Raw genomic sequence first — 14622 nt, 5'->3', positions numbered from 1 at the left:
GTGGTGAGGATGGTGGTTTAAGGTCCTAAGAAGGAGAGGGCCATCCCCTCTCCTTGTTGTCTTGTTTATTGCCCTTTTTGGCCTTCCAAAGGGGCTCCTATTTGCATGCTTTCAAACCTTGTTTCAAGCATTTTTCAGTGGGTTTTAGGACCCCCATAAGCCATTTCCAGAGTTGATTTGGTCTCTCTAAATGTCTATCTTGCATGTGCTTAATAACTCCTTGCATGGCCCTCTAAAGTAACTCATCATTTTTGCATGCCATGGTTGCGTACCAGTGGTTATTTGGGCCTATTTCACATGTTTTATTCACTGATTTTTGATGGTTTGGTGAGATTCCATGTGCATCATATACTTGCCATACAATCCATGCTTACTAGCCTATGTTGCATGTTGTTTTGGCCAAGCATGCTAGCCTATTTTGGCTACATTTCATACATGTTTTAGCATTATTTTGGGCTGCATGGGGACTATTTGGGGCTGGTTTCATCATTCGAGCATCGCTTTGCATGTTTATGGTGTATTGCATTTCACTAGCTTTAGTGCTTGAGTCCTTAACAATGCATTACATGAGTGTTTGCATGCTTTTGAGTCATTTTGGAGTCATTTGGCATGCCATTTCAGATCTGGAACATGCACCATTGTATGCCATATTCCCTCTTTGCCATGCTTTGGTAGAGTTGTATTTTTGTGCCTTAAGCTTGGTTAATGCATTGTGCATGCATTCCATGTATTTTGTTGCCTCACTTGCATCATTATGGCCACTATTTTGGGCCTAGTATAGGGCTGCCCAAATTAGTTTAAGTCCACTCTTTACATGTTGTTACATGTCTTACACTTTGCATGCTTTGATTGCATCATGTCTTGCATGTCCACTAGCTTGCATGCTTGTTCATTGCTTGCTTGTTTGCATCGCCATGTTGCATACTAGCTCACATGCCTAGGGTGCATTGCATTGGCATGCATGCTTGGCCTCTTGACTTGAGTATGATAGAGGTTGAGCTCATTGTTTGTTTACGTGCATTTCATTCCACATTGAAAATGCACACTTGGTTTCTTGGGCCATCACGCATTGAAATGCGCGATTGGTGGTCCGAGAACCGAGAACCAAGTCCCTTTGAGTCATAAACATGATAGGGGGTGTGTTGGTGCACACATTTGTTTGAAATGCATTGCCATGCCTTGTTTTGCCCTCTGCTGCTGAGAGTTGCAGGTTCTGCAGACATTCTTTGCCGACCGGCAAGATACATTGCCGACCGGCAGTCAATCACCAGCCGATGGATGCATTTTGTGCCGGTGACCACAATTCACTGCCGGTGGTAATTCTACTCAGTCGGTGGTGATTCCCAGTATCCAGAAAGGCATCCTTGAGACTTTGGCAATTTTCAGAGGAGCAGAGCAGGGAAAACAGAGGCAAACTTGTGCATGGCGTTGGATTTCCGAGCAAACCCGAGCACACGCGCATTGGATCCTCTTCCCGAGGCCTTTACTGCTTTCCATAGTTTAGTTAATTGTTAATTAATTAAGTGGTCTGTAATAACTAATTTGTATATTCTTTTGGTCCCTCCAAGCGAGGGCGAATTTGTAATAAGTGTGGGTGCGTGTGTGCATGTCTTCCAACCCCCACTTCTTTCTCCCTTTCACTTACATGCTTTGATGGTTAGTATTAGGGCATATTTAAATTAGCATACCTTATGCTATGCATACGTGCATCCATACATTTGTCTTGCATGCACCGGGCTCGGCGCATCATACTAACTGCATTGCATTTCAATTCCAAGTTGAATACGTGCTAGTTGTAGCATCTCACATGTCATTGTAGATTAGCCGAGCCTATCTTAGTTGTATTTTTGCATGTGTTGCATTAGCCATCTTAACATGAACTAGGATCATGCATATGATTACTAACTAGTTTCTATTTTGGCTTGGAGTACTCGGTGAGCATTTATGTTTTAGCATCCTTGCATGCGTGTGAGTGTTGCCATGAAAGCATGCTTACCATGAGGCTACTTGCTTATGTGATATAACTGCTTGAATGCCTGTGGGTGGAGGTTGAATTACCTAAATTGGAATAATGCACTAAAATTGTGAGTTTTAAGCCCACTAGATAGTGGCAAAACCATCTTTTCTAAAAGCTCACTCGAGGGTGGCAAAACCTGCATTTTAGCCTACTCGCGAGTAGCAAACCATCTTCAAAACAAACATGCTATGTTTTGTTCCAATTTAGGCGATTTGGTCTATACTTGTTTGCTGTGCGCATAACATAGTAATTCTAGGCTAATAACCTGAATAAGAACACATAACGTTTTCAAAACTGGATATCATGGTTAGTAGAGGCCGATCTTCGGATCGGGCGAGAGGGGGTGCTCATAGCTGACCTTCCCCAATCGTACCCAAGCTCCCGAGCCAAGGCAACTTTGGTGATGACGGACACGTGGCCTTTGGCACCGAGTCAGGGTTTCCTAAATTCCCCCATAAAAAATATTTAGGTGGCGACTCTGTATCTGGCAAAGCAGTCCATGTTTGGCACTTCTTTTCAAAAATCTGTTTCTCAAAACGATTTGCCGGATTTGGACTCTTTGGTTCAGATTAAGAACCGTGACACAAATCGAGTCCGAACTGTAGCAGGGTCCCTCGCGGACTTGTTACATATAGCATTTCATATGCCATGTTTAGAATAGCCGAGCCTGCTATAGTTGCATTTTTGCATGTGTTGCATTAGGCATTTCCGTGTAATTAGGATCATGCATGGATTTCTAATTAGCTTCTGTTTTGGCTTGGAGTACTCGGTAAGTTTTATGCTTTAGCATCCTTGCATGCGTGTGAGTGATTGCCATGAATAGCATGCTTACCATGAGGCTATATGCTTATGTGATATAATTGTCTGAATGCCTGCGGGTGAAGGTTGGGTTATTTGGATTGGAACAATTCATCAAATGTGTGTTTTAAGCCCACTAGATAGTGGCAAAATCATGTTTTCTAAGCCCACCCGAGGGTGGCAAATCTACGTCTTAGCCTACTTGCGGGTAGCACCATCAAACCATTTTCAAAACAAACAAACATGAAATGTTTTGTTCCAATTCAGACGATCCAGTCTATACTTGTATGTTGTGCGCATCACATAGTAATCTAGGCTAATAACCGGAATAAGAACACATAATGTTTTCAAAAATAGATATCATGGTTAGTAGAGGCCGATCTTTAATCGGGCGAGCGGGGGTGCTCACAAAGTGACCTTCCCCAATCGTACCCAAGTTCCCGAGCCGAGGCAACTTTGGTGATGACGGACACGTGGCCTTAGGCAACGAGTCAGGGTTTCCTAAATTTTCCCAAAATAAAATATTTAGGTGGCGACTCTGTATCTGGCAAAGCAGTCCATGTTTGGCATTTCTTTTCTAAAAATCTGTTTTCTCAAAACGATTTGCCGGATTTGGACTCTTTGGTTCAGATTACGAACCGTGACAATTTGAGAGTCCTGAGCTGTAGTGACCCCAATGCGAACAGAACGGGACTCGTTCCTCCCGGGGCGTTCGGGGGACGTCTACAGGTTCCTTACTTAATTAACGACGAAGCTATTTTTAGTCGGGAAAATAAGTTAGCAAGGATGTAAAACGGATGGCTAAGATCACTTGAAGAACCAACGGGCGAGATCAATACCTCTCCAATGAAATATTAGGGTTATAGCGTCCCGGTTTTCCTTTCATTGTTTATTGTGTTCCGGACTCGGTTCGGTGGATGTGTGTTATTGTCTTATTCTCGTTTCCATCCTTTACTCTTTGCATTTGAGTTTTAGGTTGTGTTGGGCAGGTTTGAAACAGGTTGGTTGTGTCTAGAAACATAGAGTTGATGCCTAGATTTGGCCTTCACGCTCGAGCGGGGCTTTTGACGCTCGAGCGAGCCTTTTGCTTTTGCTCCTCCGCTCGAGCGGGGAGTTTGACGCTCGAGCGGGATTATTCAGTCTTCAGTATTTTTCCCTGCAGGACATCGGACGCTCAAGTGTCCACTTTCACACTCGAGCGGGGACCTTCGTCTGCAGAACTTCTGGAAGTGTACATTCGACGCTCGAGCGTCGCTTTTCATGCTCGAGCGGGATTCTGTGTCTGACGCTCGAGCGGGGCGTTCCACGCTCGAGCAGACTGTGATGTATATCAGTCCGAGAGAAGCCATTTTTGAATCACTTTTTCGACTCTCTCTCTCTCTCTAGCTTTTCAAAACCCTAATTTGAGAGCTCCTCTCTCTAGAACTCTCTCTCTCTACATTTTGATCTTGGTTTAGTGAGACCCAAACCTTGTGTCTTCATTAAAGTGTTAGAGCTTTTCAAGGCCTCCATTTTAATCCGAAAAGTTGTGGGTTTGGAGCACCTTCGAGTTTGTTCAACATCTCCTTTGGATCTTTTCATTTGAGGTAGGGATAACTACTCATATTTATGGTCTTTGACATAAACATGTATTCATTTTGATTTAATGTTGAAGTTGGAAAATTTTGGGTGTTAGGATTTCAAAGCTTGAAATGTGTAAAGAGGGGTTTTTGTTCCTTTGAACTATACATGTGTATTTGGGTCTTAAAATGAGGTTATTGATATTTATTGATGATATTTGGACCTTTGGGTCAATGTTGACAAAAAAAGGGAAATGCCTTAGTTGGGTATAATTAGGTCATTTGAGTAATTAATGAAATTAATTATGGGAATGTGAAATTGGTTAAGAAATAAGGAAATTGGGAAATTGTGAGATTTAATGGTACGATTTGATTGATAAACCACTAACCTATGAAATTTTTGATAATTTATCTGTTTGATGAATTTATTATCTATTTAGAAATAACTATTTTGGGCTATCGGTGGAGGATAGCCTTGATTGTTGTAGACACTGCATGTTGATTAGGTGAATTAAAACTAATCAATTGAGTATGTCATTGAATATGACGGATAGAATAACATATTGAATATGTGCTTTGCTTAATCATTGTATATGATAAGTGTTTAAATACATTGTATATGTATGTTGTTTGGGAGGAGATAGGGGATGTACTCCACGATTTGGGATGAGATAGGGGATGTACTCATAAACCAGATTTGGGAGGAGATAGGGGCTGGACTCCAGTGATAATTAAGTTGGCCGGAGTGTCCAGGGTGAAAGTCCTAAATCTTGATTATGTTTGCATAACGTAGATGAATTGAAGTGTTGAAGTATTATTGATATGAGTTGTAGTCTCACTTTGAATTGAAGCATGGAAATGTTAATGATGTGAGTTGCAGTCTCATTATAAACTGTCTGGATGAATTGAAAACCATATATATGAATTGGTTTGGATGATGAAACGGAAAGGGATTGACATATATATATATATATATATATATATATATATATATATCTGTGAGTATGGATTGGTTATGAAAGGGATGTACGTTTGTTTATATGAGTTAAAAATTTATCAAATACTAATGTTTTAGTTATTGTTCATATTATGTTTAGCATATCTCTACTGGGCGTTGGCTCACCCTATATGGGACATCATTTTCAGGTTCAGGTGATATGCCATCTCTAAGGACGTAGCTTGGGAGGCTTTGAGGCTGATAGATCTTTTTGTTGTTCTCTTTTGGTATTACATGTAAATTCAAGCCAATGGCTTAATGTGTATTTGAGTTAGTACTCTCTTTTTGTAACCAAGTGTTGGCTTGGAAAGTTGTAAGCCCGTAGGGCATTTACTTTTGTTGTCAACATGTAATACTTTTGTAATGAATACTCTGATAAATAGAAATATGTTTTATTCTCTCATGTCTATGGATGTATTGAATGTTGGGTTTATATATATTATTTTGAGGGTGTTACAAGGGTCATCTCTGCGTTTCAGAAGATGAAGGGTTGAGGAGTCCAGCTGCGCCGCCGCCCCGCCGCCGCTCCTCATCGCGTTCGCCGGCAACCGGAGCACCTCCTCCTCCTCCGTCTTTGCCATCATGACTGCTGCGACCACCACTGCCTCCGCTACCACCTCCGTCGCTGCCCTCTTTTCATGCCGCCGCCTCCTCCTCCTCCTCCGCCAATCTTCACAGATCCACCGCCACCGCCGCGAGATCTAGAGGCTTCATCGCTGAGAAGAACTCTGCTCCATTGATGCTCCGTCTCGCGTATGCTCTCTCTCTCTCTCTCTCTATATATATATATATATATATCTATATGTAAATACCATTTGGTGTTACGATCAGGTAGTCTTTTAAGTTGATTGTGTTGATGATCGATACCTTTTTAATCAGAGATTATCCACATTCCTGTGGAAGCAAAATAAAAAAATCTGTGGCTTCAATTTTTTTTAGAAAGCATTTACATTTTGATTTAATGATATGAAGCATTTTGTTTGAGTACTTTTAGATGAACTTTTTCAGCTTTTACAAATGTGGAATTGTAGCCAGCTCCTTCACTGTGTACATTTATGTGTATTGTATAACTACTACACGAGTTTTACAATCTTAGATTGTACAGGCTAACTTGAAGGACTGCAAATGTTCCTGAACCAAAATCGCTATATGTGAGGAGTTTGCTAATAGTATCGCTTAATGTGGCCATCAAAACAGGAACACGCTTTATAACTTGTAAATGCATATGATAAGTGGAAGACTAAAGTAATTAATGGTGACACAGGCAGGTAGAAATTTCTCCTTCACTACTGATCAAGAGACTGAGCCTTAGAATTTTAATAGGTCTACAATACTGCATTATTTAAGGATAAATTACATTTTACCACCTGTATTAGGCCCAAAAACACATTCCCCCTTATGGTTCCATCTCCTGTGGTTTGGTCCTAAAGTGCAACACAACAACTACATAATTGTAAACTTTTAACACACCTTTTTAAGTGATAAGTATATTTGAAGATGAAAGAAAAGTGAACCTCTTGTGTATAAATAGTTCCTCTCATTAAGTATGAATTACTAAGAGAAACCATGAAAATGGAGACATTATTATGACAACTTACAGAAATTTGCATGTGATTTATCTAAATCCATAACAGTACTTCATTTTCGCGAACAAAAAATTAAATCAATAAATGAACATCGGACCACGCCTTCAATCCACCATGTTAACACAATATAAAGAAGGCCCAAAAAGAATGAGAAAAAGGAAAGAGTAAGCTTAAGCTCTTAAAGTTCCCTTAAAAAGTAATTTTATTATTTGTAGGGGCAATAAAAAAATATGGTTGGGCTGTCAAAAATGAGAATGCGGGTTTGAGTATGGTAGTAGCAGCAACTTTGTACTTATTATGTAGTGGGTTGATCCAGGCTTCAATTCACTTATGTGGTAAATGTTCAAAGACTATGAAGTTGTTGTTGCAGCTAATCAAAAAAATGAAACCGTTGCAAGAACTGTTGTTGCACCATATTATAAATTTTGAAGAATTCTTAGAACATTGAGGCTTTTCAATAGGTACCATGATATGTCTGATGTTTAAAATTTATTTACAGATATTGTGCCGAATTGGGAAATATTCAATTACTTACAAAATGATCACCTCCTAGTTTGAATCCTTTGCCTCTTTTGATTCTTGGATTCTTATTAATCATTTAAAAAAGTCCTTGTCATTACTGGTTTCTGCCTCTGTTTCCTGCTTCCATCTAATACAAGCTCTCTTTTTGTGCTTGCACGTGTGTATGTAACAGTGTGCACAAATGTTTGAATTTCTTCCCAGGCATGTTGTTGCTTTGAGTTAAAAACTATCTAGTTGATGGTTCTGATCTGTGACGTTGCCCCCACTCATCTTATTAGAAAATGGATTGACAAACACATTTGGTCTTCCCTCTCCATTGTTTTAAGATGGGTTCTGGCATGGTGTAAGTGTCATCTGTGTTCTATGTACGTATTTTTTTTTAAGGTAGCAAGCAACAATTCAGATTTGAGTTAGTATATCTCAATCATATGGCTCATTTTTTTGTGATTATTGATCTTATTCTTTCTTTCCAAAGATAGTCTTTTGTGTGTGTGTGTGCGCGCGCATGAGCACATGTGAGCAGGTGTGGGTGTGGGTGTGGGTGTGGGTGCATGTGCATGTATGCATGAGATTCGTACAAGCGGAGGATAATTTTTATCAAAGTTTCATAGAGTAATTTCCCTAAATTTTTTATTTGAAGTTAGTTTTAAGCCATCTCTTTTTCAGCCTCTTTTTAAGTCATCTCTTATTCAGAACCTGATGTTTCCCATTTTGTACAAAGTTCTACTAGAACTATCTGGTTGAAAAACTGAAGCTTGAGAACTTCATTTTTATGGCAGGATGCGAAGGGTCCTCAAACTGTTGCATTCAACCTTCCAAATGATGAGTGTATAGTGAAAGATCGGGGAACATCCATGGTCATCCAGGAGTGATGGTAACAACACTAAGGGCTTCTCTTACTTCTCAACATGCAGGATAAGGTTTCTATATCCATGGCAATGGGGGACTCCCACTGTAAATGCTATGGATGCTTTTATAATGATGGCTGCAGCTATGATTGCTCTTGTTGAGGTTGATTTATTCTAGTGAATTTTTCAAGTCTTTTGATTTTATATATAGCTGGTGTATGGATGTCACCGGTAGCTCATATCATTATTGGATTTGTATGAAATTATTATTTGAAGTTGGAACATACTTGGTTTTTATGCAATGTTGACATTAAAAGTTATTCTTTTGTTTGGATGGTTGTAAGTGAAATAGATGCAGGTTGTGGAATGGGTGATAATATATATATATATATATATTGTTTTGTTTGTATACTTGTTATAGATTGCATGAGATATGTATAGGTTGTGGACAAATTAATTTTTTTTAAAAAATAAAATGATGTTTTTGGCTACTAAACAATTGGTAGCTAAAAATGGAGTAAAAAACTTTTGACTACTAAATATTTAGTAGCTAAAAATAAAAATAAAAATAAAACGAAGAAAAACTTTTGACTACTAAATATTTAGTAGCTAAAATAAAAGCACTCTTTAGGCGACTAAGAATTTAGTAGCTAAAAAAAATAAAATAAAACAAATTAGATTGAAAAAAAAAATCCTTTGGCAACTAAAACTTTGGTCGCCGTAGATACTTCAAGTTTTGGCGACCAAAGTTTTATTAGTGGAAAATAAGATTTTTGGCGACTAAATATTATTTTTTGCGACTAAAAATATTAGTAGCCATTTATAGGATTTTTGGCAACTAAATATTTTTTAGTCGCCGATACCTTCCCGACAATTTTCCCGCGACCAATCCGGCGACCAAAATATTTAGTCGGGCAAAATTTTTGGCGACTAAAAATTGTACTTTTGGCGACTAAAAACTTAGTCGCCAAAAGTAAAATTTCTTGTAGTGTCTTTTAATGACACTTAAAACGTGTGATTAAAAATGACTATTTTTAATTACACTCTCAAAAATTACACTTTAACAGAACTTAAAACATGTGATTAAATAATATACATGATCTATTTATGATTTTGTAATAGTGAACAATCAATTAGAATATTAAAGGTAACACACTCTCTCATATTTTATCTAATCATCAACCAATCATATCACATACACATCATTAGATTTATAAAATTGATTTAAAAAGTAAACTTGCATATCATTTTTCTTTTAAATTTTATTGTAGTATAATCTTTTTATTTTTTTAATTATCATATTGATTACAGAAATTAAGAATAAAAAAAAAAATTCCTCTCTTGAATGAGACGTTATTATGTAATTTTGGGAGAATCCTCCAATGCCTCCAAAAATTAAGCCATCATTTTATAGGCTACTCAAATAAAAGGATACACATGACGCTTGAGAGCATTAGGATAGACCGGAGCACACAAGAATTGTTTTTTCATTTAGCAAGAACAAGAAAAATTATTGAATATTCTTAAAATATTATATAACGTTATTTATGTAATATTTTTATAAATAAAAAAATCACAATATAGATTAAATGTATTACTTATAAAATTTTTTAGAGGAGTGATGGAGGCCCCCTCCAATCACCACCCCCACCACCTCACACACATGTGGCAGGTGGTGATTGGAGGACAAGGGAAACAAAAAAAAAAAGAAAAGAAAATCCAACCAATAAGAGAGAGAGGAGGTCAAAGGGGTGGAAAAAAAAGGGAGTCTTAGACATTTTTAAATTTTTTATCACCCAATAATTTAGAGGAGAACATATAGTGAGGGTCCCGTTTGAAAAATGACTTTTTTAGTAGGCTTTTAGTATTTTTACTACAAAAATTGGATTAAAAAAAATCAATATACTTGAAAAGGGAAATTTTATATTTTTATGAAAAATAAATGTGCAAAAAGTAATGTGACTAGAGAGGAATCTCTGATTTTATAAAATGAATGGAAATTTGTTTTTAACTATTTTGTATGACATAAATTTTTTTCAAAATTTTAATTTTATTTAATAAATTTTTAACTTTTTAACTAAGATGACGATTTCACAAATGAGGCTAATTAACTACATACATACATATCCTTCTTGCACAATCAGGAGCAAAACCAGAAAGTTGACTCAAGGGCTATTTACTGACAAAAGTAATTTTTTGGCTTTTTAGACTAAAATTTATAAAAAGATAAAATAGACTAAAATAATTAATAAGATAAAATGATACATTAAACCATAATTACTTTTTTTTCTCTCACAAACATCACATCCAACTACATAAAAATCCAATTATCTTCTCAGACACAAAAATTTTGGCTTACTAAAATAGTCAAAAACTAAAATAACCTACTAAAATAACAACTTATTCAGAATTTTTTTGATATATATTATTTTGAAACAGAACAATTTCAAAAGTCTAGTCAGACATATAGTTTTTATAATTTATTAGGTACATTTTAATATATTTTGTTCTGATATTTTTCTTGAGTCTGAAACTTATATTATTTGTAGTACTAAAATATAATATGCATATACAATTAAGAAATAACAAAAATATGTTATAATAAAAAAATCCTGATTAAATTTACCTAGACTTTGCATTAAGTATATTACAAAAATTTAAAATTTGGTAGAGCTCTAATTTTTTTTTTTTTTAAATTTAGAATTTAAAATTTAAAATTTAAGTTCAATTTTTTATTTATTTATTTATTTTTTTTTTTTTTTGCAGGGTTGCCGAGGCTTTACCTGTCCCTTACGTAGGTCCGTCCCTTTGCACAGCTATACTAATAATCAAGAAAGAGCATGTCCCACAGATAAGAAGATTTGAAAAAGGATTGAGACTTCTAAAGTAAGAGTTATAATAGTTTTAATAGGTGTGTGGGTATTATGTGATGTGATGTTTTGATTTTAATTTTTTTTTTCTTGTAATTATTTGTCATATTATTAATGCTTTTTTAGAACTTCTAAATTAGAAGATGTATCATTCCTGAAAAGAAAATTAATAAATATGACAAAGAAAGAAAAGATTGTTCCCTTGTCAACGTGCATGCACTAAACATCCAAGCCCCACATAATTGAGAACTTATGCTAGGTTTGACAACTTTTAAAAAAGTTAAAAAGTTAAAAAATTATTATTTTGTTTAAGTCACATCATTTATTTAAGTTACATCACCTCTTTATTACATTACTTCAAATCTAACTCATATTTCATAAAAATCAAAAAATATACTTATTTAAATTATTCCAAACAATTCCTTAATCATCCACTATCGTCTTCAAATTTTACAAATGAATTTTTTTATCTTTTTCTGATAGAAACTAAAATCAATCACCAGCCTCATCGAAAAGAAAATATGATATATATAACAGAAACACTAAACAGTGGGATGGTTACATAATATCACTATTATATTTAATATTTATTTCAAATAATGTGAGTAACCCTAGATCACTCACCAACACTAGTAGTAGTACTCTCAGATAAACTTAGAAGTTCCTCCAAATAGTCAGCACCCAAGTCCTCTAGCACCACCACATTTTCCACCCTCGTCTGATTATTTTCTCTTTCTTTCTTCTTCCTACCAACTCTTTTCCTCTTCATGGAGTGTCTCTTCTTCAATGCCAAAACCGGCGAACACCCTTCCTCAAAACCATAATGCATGGTTAGAAGCGACTCGTAAACCACCTCCACCGGGAAGTTGAGCACAGCTGAGGAACCCCGCATCGCAAATGCAGCTTGGTCATAGGCCAAAGCCGCGGCCTCGGCCGTGTCAAAAGTCCCCAACCAAACCCTAACACCATTCCTTGTGGAGTCCCTTATCTCGGCTGCATATTTCCCCCAAAGCCGTTTACGAACACCTCTATAAGCATTCGAAGTAGAAGCAGATAGTGACTCATTAATGAGTTCTTCACGTGGTTCTGAGCATGCCTCTTTATCTCTGGATCGAGATGAAGAGGTGCCCATTAATGAGTGGTCACTATCTGCTTCAGTTATGACTCCGAAGAGAAGCATTTCTTCAGAGTCATTTTCATTGAAGGGAAGGGTGGTTTGGTTGGTGAAGCCTAGCACATTATTACATGACGAGGATTCAAGTGAAGTGAAAGAAGATTGAGGTGAGAATTCAGGATATGGGTATGGAGAGAAAGAAGAATCCATGAACGAATCTCAAGAGTGGTTTCAATGCTTTGAAAAATAGTTGTGTTTGTTGTCAATGGTCTTTGGTCGTATGAGAACATATATTATGAAGATTAGGCCTTTATATAGCCACACGTGGGGGTAATGGTCGATTAGAAAAGTTGATACACTAATCTATATATAAATCAATAAAAATATGTATAGAATATTAATTTTTTTTAAAAAAAAATGATAAGGTGGTGCAAATACGTGTTGTGAGGTCGTTGGAGGGCCCTCTAAAAGGAGTTTGGTGCACGTGAGTCAAAGGAGTCATGGGCATGGGCGGCCGGGTCAGACTACAATTCGGTGTGACGTTGGATTTGATGATTTCATTGGCAGGGTAATTATAACAAGGGATAGACTCATTGGGCTTGGTGGGCCAAATTTTTGACTAATTAGTAATTCGATTAGTTTATTCTTTGTAATTTATTAAGTAAAATATTTATGTAAAAAATTAAGGTAATTGAATATCAATAGTTATATATTTAAATTATATTTATTTTAAAAAAATAAATGACAATTATAATTTGAACAGTAACTACTAATTTTTTGTAATATAAATGGGATTTGAATATATAATTATCGATGTCTAATTATTTTAATTTTTAATATGAATATTCTACTCAACAAGTATTGAAAGGTAAATGGTTTGGATCGCAGAAGTCGATCTTAAAATGGGTCTATCAAACTAAACGTTCTTTCGAGTTTAGATTATTAACTTGAAAGAATCTAAACCCTTATAAGAAATAATTAGTTGGTACTCTATTGTTTATATGATTTAAGAAATTTTATTTGTGAGATAATGCTAATTCATTTATGTTAGATTGTTGAGAGAAATAAAATGAGGCATTTAAGTGTGTTTTGTAATTTTTTTAAGGTGAAGCACCAATAAATCATACAATATAATTTTGTGATTGGTTTAATCCTCCCTTTTTTCTTATAAAACCAATGGTCCCATTAAAGTGAAAATTACATAAAAAAAAGTAGTCACTTACATATTTGAGTTTAATTTTTTAGGAATAAAAGTAATTTTCTCAAAATGTAAAATTACACATTTGGGCAATTTAGACTATAGAAGTTTTGGATTTTCTCTCATTCTATAACAAATCTGATAAGACTAAATTAACATCAGCAGCTAACTCAGTCTCAAGTTCAGCAGTTACACCAATAGCTAACTCTGCTTCAACTTAAGATAGTTAGTTAGTAGTTAGAGTTTGTTAACTCAAGATTAGTTAGTAGTTAGAGTTTGTTATAGTTTGTTAGGAGGTTATTACATCATCTGTATATATATACATTGTATCTGATTAATGAAAGATTCAATTGTTCATCATGGTATCAGAGTTACAATAAAGCTCCTACGAGCATAGTTCCTATCCACATATGGCTGCTTCATCATCTTCTTCTTCTTCTTCTTTACCTGCAAATCTTAATCTCTTAATTTCCGATCTGAATTCTTTCATCACAATTAAACTCGATTCCACCAATTTCCTTATATGGCAAAGTCAATTTCAGAATATTTTACGAGCTACTGATCTGTTAGAGTTTGCAATTGGATCAGTTCCATGTCCTCCATTGATGATCACTGACTCCAATGGCCTTGAAGTTTTGAATCCAGATCAAGCAACTTAGAACAAGACTGATGCTCATCTGCTCAGTTATATAACTGCTACTCTTACACCTATAATTTTTTCTTCTGTTCTTCATCTGCAACATAGCTTCGAGGTATGAACTGCTCTTTGCAAACATTTCACCATGGTTTCTCGTTCTCACATCCATCAAATCAAGAATCGATTGACTCATTTAACCAAAGGTTCCAAATCAATTGAAGAATATTTGACTCAAGTCAAAGAGCTTGCTGATCAATTAGCTCCTGCTTCATCATCTATGGATGATGAAAATCTAGTACTACTTACTCTGAATGGCTTGCCAGATGAGTTTGATGCTCTTAAAACTACTGTTCATGCTCGGATTGAACCTATTTCCGTGGTAGACTTAACTTCTCTTCTGTGTTCTGAGTCTTTCCATATAGACTCCAAACCGAGAAAAATGCAATCACATGAAAACACAGTTGCCTATGTGTCAC

At 35.9% G+C, this 14622-nt stretch overlaps 1 protein-coding gene and 1 pseudogene across 2 annotated transcripts in view; one reads left to right on the top strand and one right to left on the bottom strand.

Annotated features, from left to right (window-relative positions):
- Positions 1-8647, top strand: part of LOC114286419 (uncharacterized) — a 61164-nt gene extending 52517 nt beyond the window's left edge. The window contains exon 5 of one of the 2 annotated variants that reach the window (XM_082883347.1): positions 8259-8647. In XM_082883347.1, coding sequence (XP_082739473.1) covers positions 8259-8351 — 93 coding nt within the window. In that variant the 3' untranslated portion in view covers positions 8352-8647. Of the gene's footprint in view, positions 1-5850; positions 5994-8258 lie in introns of those variants that run through there. The other variant, XM_082883350.1, reaches the window with a different exon arrangement.
- A 3166-nt stretch (positions 8648-11813) lies between these two features.
- Positions 11814-12534, bottom strand: LOC145798028 (ethylene-response factor C3 pseudogene; annotated as a pseudogene).
- Positions 12535-14622: the final 2088 nt, after the last annotated feature.

Source organism: Camellia sinensis, chromosome 8 (assembly GCF_055761805.1).
Source record: "Camellia sinensis isolate YWXY chromosome 8, ASM5576180v1, whole genome shotgun sequence".
NCBI classification, from domain to species: Eukaryota; Viridiplantae; Streptophyta; class Magnoliopsida; order Ericales; family Theaceae; genus Camellia; species Camellia sinensis.
The sequence above is the reverse complement of the archived record's forward strand: the minus strand, read 5'-3'. Positions and strand labels throughout refer to the sequence as shown.